The sequence below is a fragment of the Antennarius striatus genome, chromosome 11 (genome assembly GCF_040054535.1).
Source record: "Antennarius striatus isolate MH-2024 chromosome 11, ASM4005453v1, whole genome shotgun sequence".
Lineage (NCBI taxonomy): Eukaryota > Metazoa > Chordata > Actinopteri > Lophiiformes > Antennariidae > Antennarius > Antennarius striatus.
The window spans coordinates 4,296,094-4,320,000 of record NC_090786.1 but is presented as its reverse complement, the minus strand read 5'-3'; the positions used below and the strand labels follow the sequence as shown (position 1 = coordinate 4,320,000).

Below are 23,907 nucleotides of genomic sequence, written 5' to 3'. Positions count from 1 at the left end.
AACGTGTCCCTATATTCAGTTATTAAGGAACCAATCAGAAATGAGGATTGTAGCTCAAAATGACGCATGAAGGAACCAGACACATGCACATCCCTAATTTAAGATTTTTCAGCACTGTATTTCCTCTTTTTTTTCCAGACACACATGCAAGTCTTTCCTCAGAATAATAAATGGTGCTGGCAAAACTCTCAGGATGATGATTCATGGGAGCAACAAGCTCAAACTGGTTCTTCTTTCATGACGGGGGCAATTGCACTGTGGGCGTTGGTTTCATCCAGATTGTGAGCATCTCAGTTATAAAAAAAAATAAAAAGTGTTCTTTATGTTGTCTTGGTGCAAATGTGGGAAGGATGGTTATGAATTTAGATCACAGTTGATCCAGGATTACGACAGGAGCTCATCACGCTGCAGGAAATTGAGAATCAAAAGATTTTGACCAGATTTTGTCAATCAGCTTGTCAAAAAGTCTGAAACACAAGTGCGTTATTGTTTATTCCAAAGAGATCGATGTATTTATCCGGGGGTTTTTTTTTTCAAACAGGAAATAACAAAATAGAGAAAAGTCTCCTTGCTATAAATGAACACCGTTTCTCCCCACACTTTCATTTGCGTAGTTGTAGAGTTCAGTTTGAGCGACGCGCACAGGAGGAAACAGAAAAAACTAACTGACAAGAAGTACCGACAGTACAGCTCTAAAAATGGGATTAAAATCTGGTTACAATAAATCTGTAGCATGAAACTGAACTACAGACACAGACAGAGACGCATCTGTGGCTTCTGCTGCCACTTCCCTCCTGCGCGTCCACGCGTCGGCCAGCAGCCGCTGGAGCGATGCCACGGGGTCCTGGCCTGGAAGACAGGGGGAGACAGAGAAAATAAAACAGAGCCAAAGGAGAGACTCCACCCTCCAGAGGGTGGATCGTGGTTTCAGAGGAGGAGCGCCCATATCAGCCCGTGTTCAGAGGGTACATTCGGCAGAGGGAGGGAGGAAGGAAACACTTTCAGGGCAGGCAAATGCGCAGTTTCTGTCCGGAGTTTGTTTACCTCCTCTAGCGCAGGTTCCAATCGGACCAGGCGGATTATTCAGCCATACCTCCAACTTCGACAAAAAAAAACAACTCAGGAATTTATTCATCTTTATTAACTTTTTTTATTTTATTTCCACAAGTCGATGTCTTGCTGAGTGTGGACTCGTGGATCCTATTTGGACTTGCATTGATTTTATTTAGACGGATTTATTTTACAACCACTGTGTCATCGTCGCGTAATTGTTCGGAGTTAGCGGTGATGTCAAGCCGCTGACATGCATCACCCGTCCAGGTGAGTTTGGACAGCGCACAAAAGGTGTGTGTATGTATGTATGCGTGTGTGTATGTGTGTGTGTGTGTGTGTGTGTGTGTGTGTGTGATGGCAAATTATCACCGAGAAGAGAATGCCATGCGCACGCATGGACGCAACCGAAATGATCATCGTGTAATATCCACCTAGTACATCAGTAAAAGTTCTAAACGACCTTTTCCTGCTTTGTGAAGCTTTATAACATTCGAGTGACGTTGTTTTGGGAGTATGTCACTGACTTCTGCAGCGAGCCTCCGACTTTGCCGGTTTGTTTGGCGACGCAGTGCGCCATCAGTTCCTGTTATTGACCTCACAACCATTGCATGCGCGGGATTAAGACAATAAACGGTGTGCGCTTCTTTTGTTGCGCAGTTTATAAATTGGCATTTTAAACTATACGTATTTGCAGAGACTATAAATAAAACTTTTTTTAAAAAATAGGATGTTTTTCTTCAGGAATGGATTTTTTGTTGTTTGTTTCTTTTTTTTATTATTATTATAATCGACGTCACAAATTTCAGCCGCTTTTTTTTTTTTTTTTTTAAATTTACCAAATGTGGCCAGTCGATATATCAGGTCTTTCTTTTTTTTAAAAACCCAAGCGGGTTCACCCAGACCGGTATGAGACCCGCATGGCGACAAAAAGGAAACTCTCGGACTGCACGTAAGTCTATAAGTTTGCGCGCCCTGCAGGAGGCGCACACGCACCACTGCGCTTCGGAGAAGAAAGTTACATATACGGTACAGTTGGCTGATCGAAAGCGTAATCCACGTGATGAGGCATTCCACGTGACTTCTGCGTGTTTTGAACGTTGGTATCTATGTAATAATAAAGTTTCTCAAATCTTGGACTCTGAAATGTCAGGTTGTTCTGGATGGACCTTCGTGTCATCAGAGGCGCAGAGACTCCGGACGGTTCCCGCACGGTCACGGAGCGATGGCGCAGAATTTGTGCTGAAATCATCTTGTGAAACAGTTACGTGACGCCTGATTATGCACCTTGTCTTTGTTTTCCGGTACTGGCGTTTTGCGGGCTTCCCTTTCTCCCACCCCTCCCATCACCTCCCCTTCTGCCTTTCCTCTGTGCGCGATTTGTGTGCGTGTGTGTGTGTGTGTGTGTGTGTGTGTGTGTGTGTGTGTGTGTGTGTGTGTGTGTGCGCCTCCTTCCACACTCAAGTCTCTCTCCTTGTCGCGCACGGATCTGCGCCCAAGTCCTAAAGAAAGGTTTTACCAGTTGCGTGATGACGAGGCGCCGCGCCCGGCTAAATTGCGGCTTTTTTAATTATTATTTCTCATCGCGTAATTAATGCGTAAAAATGCGAAACGGTGAGAATCTTCATCGGATGTGCGTAAACGTTTTACCGGTGCGTGGAGACAAACAGTTGATCGTAATTTTAAAACATTTTGACGGAGTGGTGGATCATCGCCGATGCGAGTTAGAGTTTCGGTTTGAATCCACTGCGCTGAGGCGGATTTCCACGGGAAAAAACTCCAGTCATCCCCAATTATTTTCCTCACGAATCAAACCAAAAGGGCTTCGGTCAGCATCTTTGCTCGAACAGAGACACACCGGACGCCTCGCCTATGCAGGAATCACCGACGCAAAGTCTCGAAAGGCTCCGGTGAGTATCAGCTGCGGTGAAAGACGAGTTAGAACCCATTAACTTTAACATAAAAACCAACTTTTCGATCCATTTGTTGCCAGCATGAGCATAACCGGATATATTTGTATATTTGTACAAGTTCTTAAGGCATAAAACCGAAATGACCGGATCCAGCCGTGACGCAGCGGTGCGTCGCGTCGTATCCACCTGTAGCGGCAGAGCCGTGAGGCTATAGGCTGCCTGTCCAGAGTGATGAGAGCCCAGGCTGACGGTGACACTCTGTTCATTCAACAGACCACCAAACCGGTCCGATGGTTCGACCCCGATAACGACGAGTCAAGAGAGCGGAGGAGATCCAACACCCGCCGGTGCGTCTGGAGCGCAAATCTCCCGTTCAGACAGCGGCAGCGAGCGGAGCGCGGGCAGCCCCAGCTCCAACGGAGGAGGAGGAGGAGGAGAACCGGACTCGGCGTCTAGGTGCAGAACCGCTCGGATCTCCCCTCCTCCCCTGGACAGCCTCGGCGTGTTTCAGACGAGGTCAATATTCCACATCCCGCGACGCACCTCCAGCGGATATTTCTCCTCCGACGGGGACTCGTTGCCGAGCTCCCCGCTGTCCCCGAAGGCAGCGACGGCTGACAGAGCCACGCAGACTCCGAGCCCCACCGGCCAGGTGATCCAACACGCCCTGCAGTGCATGGCTGAGGCGCACGGTGGAGGACCGGGAGCGCACCAGCAGCACGGTGAGCAAAAGGCACTTATGCACGAAACCGATGATTAGTTGAACACACGGTTGAAGGTTTCTCACCACAAAGTCCACCTGCATAAATAGAACCCAAATCTATTTTTAAAAGAAAACAAGAACAAAAGCATCTTGATGATTTTTTAAATTTTTTTACTCACTGACTAATCTTATCCACGAGGGTATGAGGGCTGGATTTTACTACTCTGGAGTGACTCCATCTGTTTTCACATTCTGATTTATTGACTAATATGACTAATATGGCTCATTCAATTGCCCCCCCCCTCCCCTCCAGACGGAAATCCAGGAAAGTCAGGGTGAAACATGTGCATCGGTGCAGCTAAACATGTTTCTGTTGATCACTGAATCATGACATCGTTCTTCCACCGCGTTCAAGTGTGTAATACCACCTAACCCCCCTCACCCCCCTCCAGGATAGACTTCGTTCACACAATAGTAACATTTAATACACGTGTTTATTTAATCAGAGTGAAGAAACGTGGATTCTACAAACCTGAAGCCTCGCTTGTATCAAATTACATTCCCTTAACTCTTGGGTTTGGACTGAGACAAACACAAAAACACCTTGTGATTGTGTAACAGTGAGTGTAGATCTTGTTTTTTGTGTTTGCCATCACTCTCTCAGACAGACTAAGGAGGCTTTGTTAGACCTGCTGATGTTGGATCGCTGCCCTGAATTCAGCGAATCCAGCTGAGTCAGATCTAGAAGGAGAATTATGAAGCTTGACTTCAGTGTATGTGTGTGTGTGTGTGTGTGTGTGTGGACTGTTCAAGAAGAAGAACGGATGCAGCAATCTGTCAGTGACAATGCAGGAAAATTACTTTCTTTACAGCCGCGATAAATTAATGTCATGCAGGTCTTCTGGGTAGACAGTCCCACTGTCACAGATCCCAGATCTGATCCCTAGCAGGAATAATAAAATGATCTGGACACACATCTATAAATGCAGGAGACAGCTCAGCTGCTGTTTCTGTGTCGCCTCATCTGTCGTTGAATAGTAGCTAAATAAAGAGAACCCCTTACACATAAAGTACATATGATGATCCAGCAGATCCAGATTCCAATCCAGTGAGATATGTCAAATCATTCAACATGCATCACACAACAAAACAATTCCACGTGCATGCTTTTAGCTTGAAGCTAAAGCTACCTGCTGCTTGGTAACAATAACGTGAGAAACAGGAAACAGCCTTTATTTGGATGAATTTACTTTTATTATTTCACTTTGTTTTTTGATCAGACATACAGATGTGTTTCCAGAGAACTAAAACCTCCATAATCCCCGTCTTATTGTAACCTTTAGTCTCATGACTACTTTTTATAATAGCAGTGATTAGCTGCAGTGATTGCCTTGTGTCTCTTTCATGCTTTTACGCTATGAAGCCAGACGGGTGAGATACGAGTCAAAACAGAGGGACGGGTGTCTTTTGTGAGCTGCAGACAGAGACCCCCCTCGCCTCTCACTGGTATCTGATTCATCCGTCAGATAGGACGGGCGGGAGATAAATGCACACTCATAGAAAACATACAATCTAATGCAACGCGAATCTGGCTTGTGCGAGATAGAGCTTAAGGAGGATCCGTTTATCATCTGTTTGTTGCTGCTCTCTGACAGCCTGATTACAGCCGTCCTATCACAACACTTCCTCCGTCTGCAGCAGGAAGATCACATCTGCAGTCGTTTTCTTTTTATTCCGGCTCAGCCAGTTGGGTCAGATTTTATTCTAAAATCACCTCGGCTTGCACAAACGCAGTTTTAAATCCATCACATTTGCTGCCAGAAGCTGAGTCATGTTTGATTTTGCCTGAAAGTATTACAAATGTGAATTTTCTCCGAGTGAATATTGACTGTACTTTATAAACCTTTTCTATCCACCAAGCAAATTTCAGATCCAACATGTGACATCGTCATTACTAAACCATGATGTTAGAGACTTTTTTAAATTGCATGAATATGAACACAGCACGAGGAAAGTCGCACCCATCTTTAACATAGCCTGGCTTTCCGATGATGTACTCAATTCTAAATTATGCTATTTTTTTCAGAGAATAAAAAAATAAGTCATTTGATGTAGTTAAATGATGTCGCCCTGTTGGTTTGCTCATATTTTGAAAAAAAACTACTCGAATTCCACAATTAAGGCTGTTTGGATTGGTAAATTATAAGAAATCTGCATTAAAGTTGATGTTCGCATTTTTATCAGCCTAAAAAAATACAGTCTGTCATGCACTGGAGACCAGGTGACCTCCTCTGAGCTCTTCTCCTCTGGAGGAAAGCAAACTGCATCCGAATCCATGAGGAATTTAATCTCATTTCTTTTCTCTCGTTTGGTGTCGCCGCTGTTCAAACGGGGCACCGACCCCCTCCGGCTCGTGAGCAGCGATCGGACATCTGGTTTGTGATCTCTTGGAAACTTCACAGGAAAGGCCCGCTGTATTTTTCCCATGCTCTGACGCGTTCTTTGCAGCCACGGGTCACTCTGTTGACTTCCCCATATTCCCCATTGTAAACCCTCCTGCGGATGTTGTTCAGCTGGGTCGTCTCTTCAATATCTGAGGATGGAAGAAATGTTAAGTCTCGGTTTCACAACAGCGTTTGTGAGTCATTAGTGACGATGAGGTCGGAGCCTTTCATGGTCACGCTTTAGTTCTGACTGGATGTATGAAAACACATGAACCACAAAAACACGTTTATGCATACATATGCCTTCATTCACAAGTCGGCCGATAGACGGGTGTGTGTTTTGCAGGAATGAAGCGTGACAAAGATGCTGCTCAAATATTTTGGAACGGATTTACAGCAAATCTGTATCTGTTTCAGGATTCACTCCCAGCTCCTCTAGCATGTGGTCACAAAACGCAGCGAGGGACATGCAGACGGTGGCCATTGGACGAGAGCTCCGGCGCATCGGAGATGACTTCAACAGACAGCTCCTTTTAAGGGTCAGTGATCATGATTTTGCTTGTGTGTGTGTGTCGTTGCTAAGAGAAACTGTGGATGTTGAATAGCTGATTGGCTGAAAGAAGAAGACTTTGTACACTAACTCTAAGAATATACTCATATAGCAAAAAACAAAACAAAAGGTGCGTGAGACAAACATGCTGCCGGGGATGATGGGAAAAAGCCTGTGACCAGCTGGGGTTTTTTTTTTTTCTGCTGCGCTCCGGGTGAGAAAAAAAAAAAATCAAAGAGCTCCTGATCAGAAAATAACCAAGCAAACCCCCCAGAGCGGAAGGCAATCCACAGTAACCACCGCAAAGCGTAAAACAAATAAGAGAAAACAGCCATATGATGCAGAACACCATCGATCAGAGAGGAGGACAGACTGCTATTGTCTCCTGAACCAATGTCTGTCGCTGAACAAGAGGAAGAAATTCCAATATTCCGAAATTCGCGAAGGACGTCTGTGAACGTGACTATTTGGAAACGCCGTCTCATATCAGAGGTCGAAGCGCGTTGAGAGGAAGATGAGTTCGCTGACAACACATCAGGATGTGACAGTGTCAGAGTCTGATTTTTGATCTACTAAAGATGTTATTGTGGAGTAATATCAATCTGAATAATGCTGTTCATTTGTCAGCCTGACAGACAGGGTGTGTTGTAATTTGTAAAGTTGTAAGAAGTGTTCACTTCCTCTTGGCAACAAATTTAGATGTCGTGTCATCGCAGCTTCATTTACCCCTCAGTCAGAGAGCCGACAGGATATGTGGGAGAACGGAAATGGAAAATAAAAGCAAAAGGTTGGTTTGAATTCATTTGAACGTTGTCATAAAAATTGATCAATAACAGCTACTAATACTCAACTGATCACCCCCCCCCCCTACACACACACACACACGCGCACACACATGAAGTACACATAAAAAATCCATAATATCCCTCAAGCGATGATGTTTTTGTTACGCCTGTGGTTCTGCATCACATGCATCACAGCGCTGGATCCTTAATCTATCCTTCAGGCCTTGATTAATCATTGCATTCATCTGAATGATCAAATTCACAACCCGCACACTCCCTGAACATCAAGTTAGAAGCCTGGGAAAGTCAGGAGTTCAACAGCGGATCATATCAAGGGGGAATCGTCTCATATAAGGTCACTCAGGGTGAAGCTTTCGCGACTGTGACTCACAGAAACACGTGAGAACGTCCTGAATTCACGCTGTGACTCACCACTACCAGAAGGAAAGAGAGGTGATGTCTGCAAAGAACAATAAGAAGTCAGAATGTTAAAGCCAGCGCCCTCGCCAGGTGCTGGTGTCGCTGTGGACTGGTGCACCTGCATGGTTACACATGATTTCATAACCACAGCAGCGCAACGCTTTGTTCACGAGTCAGCTCTTTACTGGTAGGAAGCCAAGGAGGGATTGCATCCTTATCACTTTAGGTACTTGTGTGTTATGGTGTCTGCATCCGGTGCTTGGAGTTTAATGGTTCTCGGCGCACGGTGGAACTACAACCACCAATCCAAAGCTTGACTCCACACAATGCGTCCATTATCTGTGCAGAGGAGCTGGTGTGAGTCAGCGCGTCTGGTCCGGTAACCGGAAATTGAATCTAGCCCCCACACCCTGGAGGGATTACATCCGTCATGTGCAATGGATAAGTTGAAAGCTCTGACAGGAACTTGGGAAATTTGAAGTTTTAGTTTTTTCTAACAGGGACAACAGAATCATTAAGAATCAGCTTGATTCGCATTGGTTTTGAGTGTGGGGGCAGCTGCTCCCTGAACACCTCCCTCTGGAAGTGGATCCAGACCCAGACATACTTTGTCCTATGACTTTTGGAGCTAAAAATCTTTAAGTTTCAATTAAAAATGATTTTTCAGGATTTACTTCAAAATATTTCCAGAAAAAAAAACCCCCTCTGAATCATCACTCAGTTTCATTTGCTTGAAGGATTTAGACCCGGAGGCTGAGGTGCATCGTGTCCGGATACAGAACCATCATCATCGTCATCTGAGAATGCACCAAATGTCACCAACACACAGATGTTTTCTCTCCTTTCACTTCATTTTGTTGTCTCAGAAATTATTAAAATACACAAGAATACATAACAACAACATACTGTATAACAATGTGTCATAACAATGGGATTCGCTATTTGCCAAGAAATGATGGACAGCCAATATAATCGCAAGTAATTATTTGTTTTTCAGTAATCCTCTCATGCTTATCCAGTCTTTTTTTTACGTGTGCATGCGTACACACACACACACACACACACACACACACACACACACACACACACACACAGTCACATAGTTAAACATTTACACAACATGTGCGTGATTATGTGTGTGAGTTTGCACAATGTGTGCATTTGTTTTCAAACATCTGTAAATGTGCTCAATACAGTGTCTTCTGTGTGCGTGTGTGTGTGTGTGTGTGTGTGTGTGTGTGTGTGTGTGTGTGTGTGTGTGTGTGTGTGATTCTAGTGTCCGTGACAGTGTAGATTCATTATAGCTCAGCCCTGTGGTTAAAAAAAAACTCTCAGGGAGCAAAGCACAAGGTCTAATTATCCTGCAAACACACACACACACACACACACACACACACACACACACACACACACACACACACACACACACACACACACACACACACACACACACACACACACACGTGTTAAACACTCCAGACACTCCAGACACACACTCTGTCATCATTAAGACGGAGGTAAAGTCCCTCGTTCTAAGGACAGAAATAACAGTCAGATGTCACTGATTGGCTGCTTGTGTCTTTGTTTATCAGCATGTGTACAGATAAACATTTGTTTATCCACGAGCAAATAGGAGACTAAACACTTATTGATTGTTGCAGTCGCCCGTTTATAGCCTAATAGCTAAAGACTTTTGTTTTTGATGATTGTTTTTTTCGATTGAGTGATTGCGATCTTTTCTAAACGCTGTAGTGCACCGATTCCACACACGTGCATCCAGTAATGTGATGTTTGTGTGATAACTGGTCTCCCAGAAACTCTGTGGTACTTAGACTCTTCAGGGGGATTTGCCTCGAAGCAGCGGTGAGCTCAGCAAAATCAGTCTGGATTCTGGTGGTGGCGGCGGCTGACGGCTGTCCAGAAACTTTTGAAATGATGGAGTTGGTGAAGATTGTGTGGTGATGGGGAGACTGTGGGTGCCTCTAAATTTCTAACCGACTTAAATTATCACATGTCATCTGCTGTGATGAATAATTATCCTTTACTTCACTTGTGTCACGATTGAAAAACATTATTATATGTCTCAAAAGTAAACTCTGAGTGCAGCTGTTGCCAGTGAGTGACCCCAGAGAAGAGCAAAATCTATTGTGACAGCGGCCGTTCCTTCTACCAGAAGGTCTGGCAGCGTCCCATTCCCTTCGTCTCCTCCAGGATTCGCCCACTCTGGTGTGTCTGAGCAGCTGCTGAGCTTCAACTGGTTCTCATTAGTCCCTGCAAACCCATGCTGTTGACTTTGTCAGCTTCAATCATGGACGGTCATTTCTCTGGTGTTAAGCACCTTGTTTGCATTTTAAAACATGGTGGTTATGAAGGCGATGATGATTTACAGGGAAGTGATTTTTGGGGTGACAAAAAAAATCATCAGTGGTGTTTGTAGAGCTGCAAAATAAAAGTACAGCCTTGAACTATGTTCTTTGATGCTTCGCGTATGTTTTCAAGTGGTTAGTAATTTTAAGGCGTGTCAGCACAAACAAAAATGTAACATAGGACTTCATTTTTTGCATTTTTAAGTCTTATATGAGAGACTAGACAAAATTCACACAAAAAATATCTGAAACAGGTTTGCCTGTTGGGAGTTACTGAGGAAACGGTAAAGAGAAGAGAGAATGAAACAATAATTTACTCTGTGTGCGTAGTGTGTGTGGTGTATCTTTGCGCGTGTGTGTGTGTGTGTGTTTGTGTGTGAGCTATTTTTGACACGCAGCATAGTAAGCTGTGGTGATCAAACAAAATTTTTTGAGGTTTTTGTAGCTGAATATTTCCACTGTGAAAAGGAAGAGACAAGAAGAAGAGCAAGACGAGGTAAAAATAGGGAAATCTATGACGTCGTGGAAAGTAAGGGGTTGTTTATCCGAGCATGCATTCATTTTCCAGAACCAAAGCTGCAACCCTAACCCGAGTCCTTCTCGGTAGGTGACTCCAGTTCTATCATTCTTTGAGGAAAAATAAACTAGAACCTACAATCAATAAGGAATGGTGACAAGTTTCCACGGGCATCCAAGGTTGAGTCCCAACGTGAGACATTTTTCTGCAACCCTAAACCTTGTTATTACCTAACCTAACTCTAACCATAACCTTAGTTACAACTCTAACCATAACCCTAGTTACAAGCCAAACTCTAACCAGGACACTAATCATAACCATAACTCTAAACCTGGTTTTAAGCCTAACCATAACACTAGTTGCAAACCGAACCCCAACCCTAACTCTAATCCCAATCCTGACCCTAGATACAACTCTAACCCTAACCCTGACCCTAGTTACAAATCTAACCCTGACCCTAGTTACAACTCTAACCCCAACCCTGACCCTAGTTACAACTCTAGCCCCAACCCTGACCCTAGTTACAAATCTAACCCTGACCCTAATTACAACTCTAACCCCAACCCTGACCCTAGTTACAAATCTAACCCTGACCCTAGTTGCAGTCCTAACCCTGGCTCTAAAGTAATCGCTGATCCCTGACAGGATTGTGTTGTAGCACATTATCCATACAGCTCATGTTACTGCCAGTCTGTCTCAGACTTTCTTCATTCTAAGTATCTACTATACATGAATTAGACCTTTTACACTCTGTTCACGGCTTTTCATTTCATTCCATTCGGTCTTGTAATGCATGAAAGCAAATATTGGATCCTAGAGTTTCCCACCAACGTGTGAACTTATCATCATAGGACAAGTTTGAGCTTATTAAAATGCAATAGAGGCCATATAAAATTAAGGTAAATTAAGGTAACATGATATTGATTGTGATCGATAACCTGCTGTTAAACTAAATGTTAAATCTCAACTGATTTACATGGAGAAAACAAGCTGCTGAAAGGAATACGGTATCTTGTTTAAATACGTGAGACAGTCACATACAGTCCGGTAAATGTACAGTTGTGCCATGTGATTGGTTGGCGGATTGACAACAAGTTTGAGTCATTGGGGTGCTGATTTGCTTTTTGAGTGCACTTTTTTCCATGACTATCAGCCTTCTTGTATCACACAGTGTACATACGTATTGCACATATTTGCACATGCTAACTTTTCTAACACTACATGTTGTGCATCTTGTAAAGTATTAGAAGCCTGCAGTGTTGGAAAAATACGGATGGCTGCAGGTCTTCTCTTCTCAGATGATGGACAGGGTTGTTTGAGGTAAGAGTTTACTTGGCTGTATGAGGATTATCCATGTGTGTCTGTTTGTGCGGGCGATGTGCGTGTGCTTTCCTCTTCTGTAACCCTCAGCTGTAATGTTGAATATCAAGAGTGTTGGCTGGTGAAACTGCTTTTGGCTCTTCCAGCTGAGGAACACATCTGCTTGTGATTACAATGAAGCCTCTCGTCCTGACTGCGAAACACTGAGCGATCACCAAACCAACAGGCTAGCCTTGGTGTCTACATGGTTTTAAGAAGAACACAAATAATAACTAACTTTTAGGAAGTTATTGCTTGTGTTTTGATTCAACAAACAAGATGCATTGCGAGTTTTGGAGACTCTGGTGGTTGTGTTTTTAAAGTTCGTAGAGAACAAGGGTAGCAGTTTTCCCATGCTAAGCTAGTACACTCATGTGCTTTGTTGGTGCTTTTTAAGCTTCTGTAGCTTTATATTGAACTGAGATTGACATCCATCAAAGATGTGACATTCAAAAGGTGGCAGGTCCTGGTTTAGTTCTTGTTTGATAGCTTATTCTTCCATGTTTTGCCCTTCTTTGCACTTCCTGTCCCAGTTTGTTCATCTGTGTTACCAACTTTAAAATGTTTAAGGTTCCAATCCTCTGATTGTCCTGCCTGGATCTACCTTGTCTTGTTGTCTTGTATGTTTGTTTCTTGCTTGTCTGTTGTTGATCTTAGTCACAACTTCAAGTCCTGCTCCTTTTCCATCCATATCTCCATGTTTCATGTACTTCAAGTTTTCTTATTTCATGACTTTTTTTTTTGTCTCTTGTATTTTGTCTTTTGACATTTCGGATATACCATGTACCAAATCAGTGTTGCCGGCCTTATGAATTTGCTTTCTGAAAACTGTTGTCCTGGTTTAGGACAAACCATTAAGAGTGAAAGCTGTGAACAGAGTGTTTTCTACTTGGTGCCTCAGGCCTATAACTGGATCCTCACTCTATCAAATCACTTGAAATTAATGGCAATCATCACACCGGATACAGAATTTTGGTTTTCAGAATGTCTGATTAATCTTAAGACAAATATCTCACTTCTTCCCTTCACTGGAGTTTTGGTTAGTCAGGTAGAAATAGCCTGACATGGATCAACAGATGAAGCATTTAAAGTCAAATAACTTGTCGGTCTGTTCTACTTTTCTTTTGAGACTTTTCTTTTTGTTTCTTTTAAATCTGTTTGCATGGTCTCTTCCCTCACAAAGCAAACTACAGACCTTTTTGACGGCTGAATCACGACAGTGGTTTGTGAGGTGAGGGAAAAGCACAGAAGCTCTGCCAACTCTAAAACCCTAAAGCTCTCATCTGTCTTTCAAAGCTGCTTTAAGGAGGAACTCTCAAGTGCAAAAGTACGATTGCATATTTAAAGGCCAGAAATGGAATAAGCAGAGAAAATAAATCACCGTAAGAAAATTTCAACCCATTTGCAGGAGTTCAAAATTCAACTTTTGAACTCCAAATGAAACGGGAGGCTGAAGGGATAGGGCTTCATATGAGATTCTACGCCCTCCAAAGTCTTGATTTATGATAATAGCAGATTAGGATATGGAGATGAAACCGAATCCTTCCAAAAGTTATTGTTTGGCAGTTTTGCCCTTCTCTTCACTGTCAAAAATAGTTTGTCCTTTGATGACATTTGGGAAACCGAAGGTTTAGTTGTGGCTTTTAGCGATACAGGACTCGTCATACAGCTTTGTCCTACTTGTGGCGTCTCCTTATATGTTGATTTAGTATTAGAATAGTCTTAGGGTGACTATTACTGGGGAAAAATCCCATAAAAGAGGAAAAACCATATCAGAATTTCTCCAGATGTGTTTACAGATTTTAATGTTACTCCACTTTTCTTGTTTCATGGGAGATTTAATTTCAAACATACAACCAGTAATATAATCAGACTAAATGTCTTAGCGGTTGTGTGTGGGTACCACAGAGCTTTCATTAACATCTTACATTAGCATTACGGTGCGCTCTTGATTACATCCTGATATTTAGCAGTATTTCCAGTTAGCCTAATATGCTAACAATTATGAATTATTAAAACCACCCTTTAGCTTTTGGGAATGCAGTCTTCATGTATAAGGAGTGGCATCCTGCACACCTCCATTGTTTGTGTCTATGAACAGGAATTAAAAGCAGGCATCTCCAAATAATACAACACATCACAGATGACTAAACTTCAGCTGATTCCATTCTTTTAGGAATCTTTGAGGCTTGTCAAACTGGTTACGTACACAGCCCTCATATTCAAGTCTGACTGCTCTTTGGTCATCTCTGAGTCAGAAACAGAATTTGAAGTGCTGTGATTCATCTCAGGGTTAACTAGTCTACCCCTCACCTGTTTCCTCCAGTGGTATTACAGGTTTCTGTGGTTTGTTTCAGCTTACTTTCCAGATCAAACCGCATAGCTTTGATATTCCTCTCATGCATTCGTTCGTAAAGATCCAGTTTTTCAAAGAACAGTCTCACCTCGGGGCGAAAGGCTTATTCTGTTCCAGTGGATGTCTGGGAGGCGTTGTACAGTAAGACGAGACAGTGTGAGGGAACTACGACATTTATCAGTTTTGCCTGAAGGCGATGTTTATGCTACCAGTAGAAATGTATGATAATAGTAATGTTTGAAAGGAACGCCTGCAGACTGGACGCGAGTATAAGAAAAACATTTTAGGTGCATCTACCTGGGAATCTAGTCAGACTGTACTTGGCTTCCTTTCTCAGCGTATTTCAACTCTGCAAACTCAGCTTGTTGGCAGCTTTTTTAAAAGGGAAATTGCGACATTTGTACAAATAAAGGTCAGTGTAATCATGACAGAGTGTAAATCACTCCACCTATTATTACTCTATAATGTGCTTTACAGCTCAAGAGGGTGATTTCCAGCATCTGATAACTGCCTCGATGAAGTCATCAAGTTATCTTGAAGTAGCTTTTAGCCTGTTCAAGTATTGGACAGTGGCTTTATGATAAATGCTGGATTCAATCTTTCTGGTGTGTTCTTTTAAATTTTTTACATTTGCTTTTTGGTTTATCCATAATTTTATATATTCCTTATCTGTGTATTTTTCTACATGTTCCCAAGTTTCTGATCTAAATAAAAATTTGTGAAAATGAATTGTGGGGTACCCCAAGGTTCAGCCCTCGGACCACTCCATGTTTTTTCCATTGTACCTCCTCTGACATCAACAACCGTGGCTTGCTACTGGATTTTTCCAATCATGTATCTGCCCAAGCTTTCAAATTGTCACTGCCTTCACAATCACAATGTATTTTCAACATTATTTGTGATGGATTCTCAAATGTTCATTCTTGTCTCTCCCTTTCTCTCTCTGTTTAGGGAATGGCAGGCAGACATAGATGGGTTGTGATTCGTCCACACTTGCTGCCACAAATCCACCAGGAGCCCGCCATGCTGCTCTGCATGAGCCTCCTCCTGCTTCTGATTGGACGGATGATCTATTTGCAAGGCGGCATGGACAGCCGGGACCCCTCTCAGGTTTAACGTTCTTGAAAACCCAGCAGACGTAGCTATTTATCTTTGATAATGTGTGTGTGTGGTCTATCACACTTTGAATCTCGAATGTCCTTCCTTTTCCGAAATAAGGATAGAGACTTTGGACTGGACTATGGAAACTGGAGATGATTCTTCGACACCTTTAAAGAACTCTAAAGTGTTTTTTTTTTCATTTGTTTTGTCTGTTTTTCTGTCAGTCTCTGAGCCTTTTGTAATTCTACCAAAGAGCTGAGATTTTGCACTCCTTTCCAGCATAGAGAGGGTCAAATCTTCTAAGTATGCCACACCTGTGGAAATTCAAATGTGCCTTGTACAGTTTTGTTTGCTTTATCTTGTGTTAGCTTCTTTTATGGTGTTTTTACTGCACAGAGGTTATGAGTTGCTCGGGTGATTAACTCTGCAGACCCAGGGGTTGTTCAAGCACTTGGGTCAAGTCCAGAAATATTTTATCCCAACTTTTCTCCCTCGGAATGTTTCAGTCAGAGAACAATGAGATGCTACTACAGGTTAAGATCAAGATTTTGAGACTTTTGCAGGACATAATAATATCTTCATTTAATTTTTTTTCAAGATATTCCTACTGTGCAGTTTAACATTTTGTTACCATGAATCCATGAGTTACGTCTGCTTGAGTACGTATTAAGTTAATGATATTCAACTGTACATAAACAAAGACTCCAGAAATGAGTTAAAATCCAACGTTATACCATCCCGTTATATTAATTTCCCAGAGATTAAGGTGGTTTTGTTTAAAAAAATGGGAAGTAATTTTATGATTCTAGGACAAAAATGCACCCTGGACTGATCAGCATATACAATATTAAGATTATTGTACAGGCATTAATGGTGTCATATTTCAATATCATGATTTAGTTTTTATCCACAGCAGCTCTTCTGTTGTCAGGGTAACGATTGCTATCCCTTAAAAGGTATTTTACCTGCATGAATCAATCCTGCCATTTCAGTAAAAAAATGAGACTATTTCTCTTTTCATTTCTACTAGTTTATTAGACATTTCTAGAAAATTTGTAGACTTTTTATCCAAGTGTCTCATGACACTTGTGCAACTTTTCAAACAGCTATTTGTGTTCATTTGTCAAATGAACATAAACATATTACGTTTTACATAGTTCATTTTAACATAAAAAATGATTGTCATAATTCAGCATGCATGATATTTTTTGTCTTCCTCGATGGTCCGTCTACTAAATCTGAACCTCCTGTGTTACGCTGGAGTTTTTCTGTTCAGAGAAAAAGAAACAGAACGATTATGAACAATCCTTGGTCAACTTCCAAACTGTTCCAGAGCAAAGTGGTTTTATTGTTGGTTGATTTTTTTGTACTTAGACATTTTTTCATTCTTTTATTCAGGGAATTTGTCAACTACAACCGATGCAAATCAGGCCACAGGCATGTGGTCTGAGCTCGGCGTAGTAAAGCACTGCAGCAGGCTTCAAGTATTTGACGTAAATCTTCCTCTGTTTGCATGTTTCTGTAACCTCTACTGGGATTTAATGGTAAAGGCACACGATTTATAAATAATTTCAGAATTACTTTTATCACAAATACCAGCTGTGTACACGGGTTCCCAAATGATGGTGGGAAAGAAAGAATTAAGGAGTTTAATTAGTCCCGTTTACTCACCCTTTACATGTTGCATTGACAAACCTCACTTTGCATTACTCAAATATTTAAAGCATTTTTCTGCTCTGATTGATCAAACTGGACTGGTTTCAGCCTCGGGACTTAGCATTAGCAGCCTGGCTGTGTGCAGCTGGGAAGCATGGGCTTATCAACAAGGTCATGCTATACTTTTATTAGCGCAGTGATTCAGACGCTGCCAAGTTTCCTCAAGCCTACCAGGCCAATAAACCCTTGATAGAGAGAGATTTCTGGACCACAACCAAACAGTGAATCATGCACAGTCGAAGGCTATTCAGCTGACCGAAGCAAAATAGACAGAGTAGTACAGGTAGGACAGCACAGAAAAGCTAGTAACCTCGGTGAAACAGATGTTGGGATGTTAATTGGGTGAACATGGAACAAAGAGATGAGTTTCTTTTATGCAAAACCAAAAGGATGCTCAGAATGCTTCTCACCACAGCGACATAAAGTTGATCGATATCCAAATTCAGCCGAGAAGGTGGATGCAACAACACGAATGAATCACAGGTTGTGTGTTTTCATTGCTTTCATCACACCTCAGCTCATTTCAGCCACAATCTGCAGAAGAAACATCGGAAAATCCTTCAGAATCACTGACGACCGTCTCGAAGGGGTTGTAAGAGATAGCTGAGACCTTCTAGGGATGTGATTGACCACCAGAACCAGAGTTAGAGGACCAAAGGATACAAATCAAACTTAAATACACTCAAAACAGCCACTGAGAGACTCAAATGATGAGAAACGCTTTCAAATCAGCCACAAAAAGATGCTTCAAAGTGAAACACCATGATCAGAAACAACTCAAAGCAACCACAAAGAGTCAGACGCGTTGGGCGCGTAGAATTATTAGTCGCAGATACTTGTGAAGTTGTTGCATTCATTTATTGTAATGAAAATAACACGTTTTCACTAAGATCACCCGTTGCGTTACTGTATGCCAAACTTCCTGGCCTGGCTCTTCCTCTGCTGTGACATTACAAGTGCTGTGACCACGTGTTGATCTCTGATGTGTTGCCATGTGAAACCTGAGACCTCATTTAGAAGTACTGTATTACAGCTGGAGCGCGAAAGGAGAGCATGGCAGCGAGGAAACCGAAAGATGAAATATTGTTTTGTGAAACCGATATGGAAACCCGGTACGGTGTCGATTCATAGTCCGTCATTTTGTGGGGTTTTTTCAGACATTCAGGTTTATCTTATGTTTGTTTGTTTTTTTTGCTGACTTCCATCGGCGTTCTTGGAGCCGCCGTTTGCTTGATCTGTTCAGATTCAAACAGGAGAATCAGTCAAAGTCTATATTTCATTTTCTGGGAAACAAACATACTCAGCTTGTTAAATTAGGAATTAAGTGACATTTAGCAGTAAAGGGGATAGAGATGCGATGCTGTATTGTGCTTTGCTGAAAATTGCTGTACAGAAATGCATCCATTGGAGCTGCTTTGGTTTGACTCAAAATCCTAGCGACTCCAAATGACCCAGTACAACTGTAGCTACATGACGTTTTTGTTTAAACTGTTATTGTACACTGAAATATTGTAATTATGATGTTTTAATTGATTCAAACTGCTGTAAATAAAGTTTTTACATCTTTTTACATAAATTGGGTGTCGCCGTGGGTGATGTGTGCCTTCCTGAGTATTTGGTTTATTTTAATATCGTTATTTAAATTCCCATCATCCCTATCAATTTAGTTTAACTCAACCATCAGTTTTGCCGGCTATAATGAACTTAAATCACCCGGCGCTGACTTATAGATTTGTTTTCCATTTTCATATCTTATGCTGGAGGAGCCAGTTCTTCATGCTACATGAACTTACAGCTGCAACTGGTCCTGGATCCAGTTTAACCGGCGTCAGCAAAGACGTGGCGAGTGAGGCGACCTCTTTCCATCAGGACTTTGACGCTACAGCCTACAAAAGCTTGAGTTTATGTATTCGAATGTTTGTTCGTTTGTTTTCTTGCACAGTGAACTCTGAGCTGTATACTCACCCACAAAACCGATTGTTAGGAAAAAATAAATAAAAACTCATTTGAATTACGTTAAAACAATTTCTGAAAAAAAATATGTTTTGCATTAAGTAAACAAGAAAAGACGACTTGATTCCATAGTTTCTTGTTTGATGTTTTTTACTCTGTAAAAGAAAATTTAAAAATAAACGATCATCTTCAATATTTCCCTTCAGCGGCTTCAGAGTTCACCTCGGGTCAGCGAACTCGGCCGGCATGAAAACTGATTTAGGTGAAATGAGGACTTTTCTTTTTTTCGAGTAATTGTCTGAGGCAGACTCTCTGGATTTCTGTCTTCTTTTCCTGTCTTTATAAGAGTGTGTGTGTGTGTGTGTGTGTGTGTGTGTGTGTGTGTGTGTGTGTGTGTGTGTGTGTGTGTGTACACAGAAGCCATTTATGCATGTGATTATGTCTATGTGTGTAAATGAGGTGTGTGTGTGTGTGTGTGTGTGTGTGTGTGTGTGTGTGTGTGTGTGTGTGTGTGTGTGTGTGTGTGTATATAGAAGACATGTAATTATCTGAGCATGTGTTTGTGCCAAGTCGTGGAAGGCACCGTACTTTCCATGTCCTGCCGTTGAGCATGTGCGTGCGCGCGCGCACACCCACACACACACACACACACACACACACACACACACACACACACACACACACACACTTTCTCAGACATGTTTATGAGTCACAGCAGCAGTCCAGCAGGGTGGATTCCTCCATTTAAGACAAACAGAAGTGCATTCTAACTCCTTGTAGTTTTAAGGTGAGATGAAAATGAAGACATCTAAACACACTTTCATGAGTCAGGTTTAATTCTGAGTCTGACTGAAGAGAAATTTCACACGTAACACAAGCACTACCTGAAGCAGAGGCTCTGCTTTGTTTATTTGTGAGGGCAGTGAATGAAGTGTCAGCGCTGAATGTTCAGCAGCAGGAAGACACGACGTGATGAGCACGAGCTTCTAACTGCAGCGCGGAAGGCATTCAGAAAATGTTCCTCCTCTTCCTGCATCTTTAGAATCTAAATCCTTAGAATCTAAATTAATACCATTTGAAATCATGTGTCAATAATCAAAAAATAGATTTCTGGAACTATCCTTTTGCCAGCCAGATATATCCAAATATTTATTTCCTACATTTAATTTTACAAATCAACAAACATTTTTTGCACAGCAGTGGGCCATTCAAGTTTTCAATGTCTGGGGCTTTTATTTTGAAGGCCACTGGAATCTAGTGTAGAATATATTGGAAAAGAGATCCAAAATTTGCATACATAATCAGATGTGCTGCAAAATATAACCATGATCAAGGTCCTACACTTCACACATTTACTCAAACATCGATCGACGTCTTTTCGAGATATCGTGCAGACAGACTAACAAACGCGGCTGATTGCAGCTGGTCTACCTCTAATTGGCAGAAGTGGTTAATTAAACCTTCGCTGTTTAGCATTTATAAATATTCATGAATGACTCAACAGACTGCATAAAGTAGCTGTAAACAGCTGTTCAGTCTTAAATTTTAAAATGCGAGGTGTTTGTCATTCAAGCTCATCTGCGGCAGTTCAGTTATTGATAGCGATATTGATCCATCATTCATTTGAGCTGTCCCCAGCACGGAGTCCTACCTCTGGTACCTGACATAATACTTCTAATAACAAAACCCGCGGCATGATTACAGATGAACGTTAAATATTGCTACCACTTTAAGGTTCTTTTGTGGTTTGGTTGCAGACATTGTGTCGCCTCCAGATTACCAGGAGGTACCACAGGAAGAAGAGCGGGAAGAAGAAGAAGCTCTGCCATGGATGTGAAGCAGTTTGATCCACCAGTGGTGTCAGAGGCATTCATATGGGACAAAAGACAAACACCTTTATCACTCAGAAAGCACTCACACAACATTTAGGATGTATTTTTCAAGTGTTGGACTAGTAGCTGTGTCATATTACGTACGACGCACAAAACAATTCCTGCCAGTCGATGCAGAAATTATTATATCAGACAAATTCCAGAAGAAATCCCTCTATTTTGGTTTCTGACCATTTGTCAATTCAAATGCATTCCAAATTCAATGCATTGTACGACAGCTGTAGGTCAAAGTTAACAAGTTGGCAATATAGATGCTAGTAAAGCTATCAGAAATGTATTTCCAAAACTATGTATTTAGTGCATTAGTTCCTTTATTTTGGCATTTCAAATCACCCTTCCTGTGTTCGTTTCATTTTCCTGTTCTACAATTGATTGATTTTGTCTTATTTTAAGCTGTATGGTTTGTTTACTAAGGCCTCAAATAAATACAGACGATGGAGTTAAACCGGTTTTTTCAGTAAGTCATGAATTTAAATTCTAGACACACTAAAAATTTGGAACATTTTTGGTTTTTTCGTCATCTTACAATTTCACAGGTTTCTTGGTTTCCTTGTCAAAAAGCATATCAGTAGGATTACAGAAAAAACTTTTAACATTAACAAACATTATATTACCATTTAATGAATGATTTATGACTGTATAATGCAGTCATAGGACTTTAAAAATGCGATGTTTTTATTTGTGTACATCTCCGTCTTAAGGTGTAAGCTTCAAGTAGTGTTGAATGACATGAACACATTTAGTTTATTTCTAGAGACGCAGCGATTGAGTCGGAGGTCGGAATGGTGCATTCCAAACCGCTCGACTTTATGCTGTTAGTTGAATAAAAATAAAACTGAGAAGAACAACTGTTTTTACTCCAAATCAAATTGAACCAGTGTCGACCTCGACTGCAGGGAGATCGCTCCTCTTGTCGGCATCCCTTAGTGAATTTTTTGGATTTAGCATCCTCACCAGATTCGCTCAGGCTAATCCATTTGGCTCTACTGTTTGGACATCAACCAAACAAGAACCAAAAATTAATCCACGACCACAGGCAGCCGGAGGAATCTCTCAGGAGGAGATGATGTCCGGTTCACGTCAGTTGTCAGTGTCAAACCTTTAAAAGTATTGACTGCACCAACCTGGATCAATAAGTGGATCTACACCCGTTTCTCCTTCCATTTTTATTTCCAGTGTCCAGTGAATACTGTTCTTGTCTTCCATCTGTATTTACTGTATGAGCAGCTCTGCAAAGTCAGGTGCAGCGTTGCAGCTCTTCGCCTCTGCATTACATCAGCCTCAGCGCTGCAGCAGCAGTCCAGAATACCAATGTAGTGTAAAACCCAGCCGGGGTCATCGGGACCGGGCCATTCAGGACCAAAATCCAGAAGAAACTGGTCCCAAATCGCACATTTAAGGAAAGAAAGGATTTACTTGAAACAAGGCTGATTCATAGGGAATCCAAACAGCTGGTAAAACCGTCCAAAAAAGAACAAAATAAACCAATGGGAGAAGAAACAGGAACCTGACTGGTGAAGTGTGCCAGCAAAGACAGACGTTGCTGCAAAGACAGGCACCAACAAGTGAAGTCAATTTAACATCCAGATTTGCACAAAAGATTAATACAACAACTAAATACTGAAACAATTTTACCAGAGATTCCCAAAATGACTTACTGTATAATAATCAAATCACGGTAACAGAGACCTTATTGTAAAGCAAGTTGAAGAGTTCAGTGTCATCGGTTGTTGTTTGATCCGCAGGTTAAAAACAGACCTTTGAGATAAAACAGAAGCTTTCTTGTCAATTAGCCGTGAAAATTTTGAACCTTCAAGTTTTCCCTTTGGATCAAGCGGCAAAAATGTTGTTACAAAACAAGTTTAACTTAATTGTCCCGACCTGACATTGCACAACCTGCAGTGCAACAATCGGGGCACATTGCAATGTCGATTTCCAAAATGACACATTGTGCAACAGCTAGCGTGCAAAATCACTAATCCTGCTTGGCAGGACACTGGTTAGGGAGATGAATTCAGACGAGATGAATGCACCAACTAGAAAACACAAGCAACAGTTGTTCACCCAGCCGGCTGAATGTCTTGCAAGGAGTTCGATGAGAAGATTGGTGCCAGTTTCACAACTCTTGTCGTTAGCGAAAAAGCATGGCAGTCGCAAGGAAAAAGATCTCTACTGTAAAATGAATATTCCATGTCTTTCTCTAACCCTGCTCCATTGTTCTGACTGTCAACAACAATAAACAGACCAAACTAAGTGTTTACTTCCTTTGCATGTTCTCATACCAGCAAACCTACTGCCTGTCGTCTCTGCATGCTTGTAAGTTACTGTTACTGTACACGGCAATAAACACAACTGAATTATTGGAAATGATAAATTGTGTCTGACTGAATGTACTTCCTGTACTGGCTTTCTGGTGCTCAACTTAACTTCCTGTTTACAGCTCCAACATCCCACAAAAAGCCCCCCCTCCTTCTCCAATAGGAAATGCTGCACACAGACCACAGCCTGCAGCTAAATTTATGACTTAGATCAAGATTATTTTCATGTCGTATATGCTTTTCTAGGAGACCGCTAAGATTTAAATGCGAGTGTTTCGCTTAGGCTCTCACCTCCGATTCCTTTGAAGTCAGTCATTAAATTTGAATGTATGTTAATTTTCCAGAAAACACAGTTAACACAGCAGAACGTCTCATGTCAGCCTCTAAAGACTCACTTTTTTAAACTACATGCTTTAAAAAAAGGCTCCAATGTTGTTGTGTTTTGCAGGATATAGTCAGATATT

At 41.7% G+C, this 23,907-nt stretch overlaps 1 protein-coding gene across 5 annotated transcripts; it reads left to right on the top strand.

Moving 5' to 3' along the window:
- The first annotated feature begins 986 nt into the window (after positions 1–986).
- bcl2l11 (BCL2 like 11) lies at positions 987–23,665 on the top strand. 5 transcript variants are annotated; one of them, XM_068327899.1, is made up of 5 exons: positions 987–1,320; positions 2,204–2,960; positions 3,237–3,685; positions 6,528–6,649; positions 15,415–16,830. In XM_068327899.1, exons 2-5 carry the CDS (start codon positions 2,923–2,925, stop codon positions 15,577–15,579), a joined length of 774 nt encoding a protein of 257 aa, XP_068184000.1. In that variant the 5' UTR covers positions 987–1,320; positions 2,204–2,922; the 3' UTR covers positions 15,580–16,830. The 5 variants fall into 5 exon arrangements, with proteins under 5 accessions (XP_068184000.1, XP_068184001.1, XP_068184003.1 ...); XM_068327900.1 differs by lacking the exon at positions 2,204–2,960; XM_068327902.1 differs by lacking the exons at positions 987–1,320; positions 15,415–16,830 and adding an exon at positions 20,991–23,665 and having other exon boundaries at positions 1,361–2,960.
- Positions 23,666–23,907: the final 242 nt, after the last annotated feature.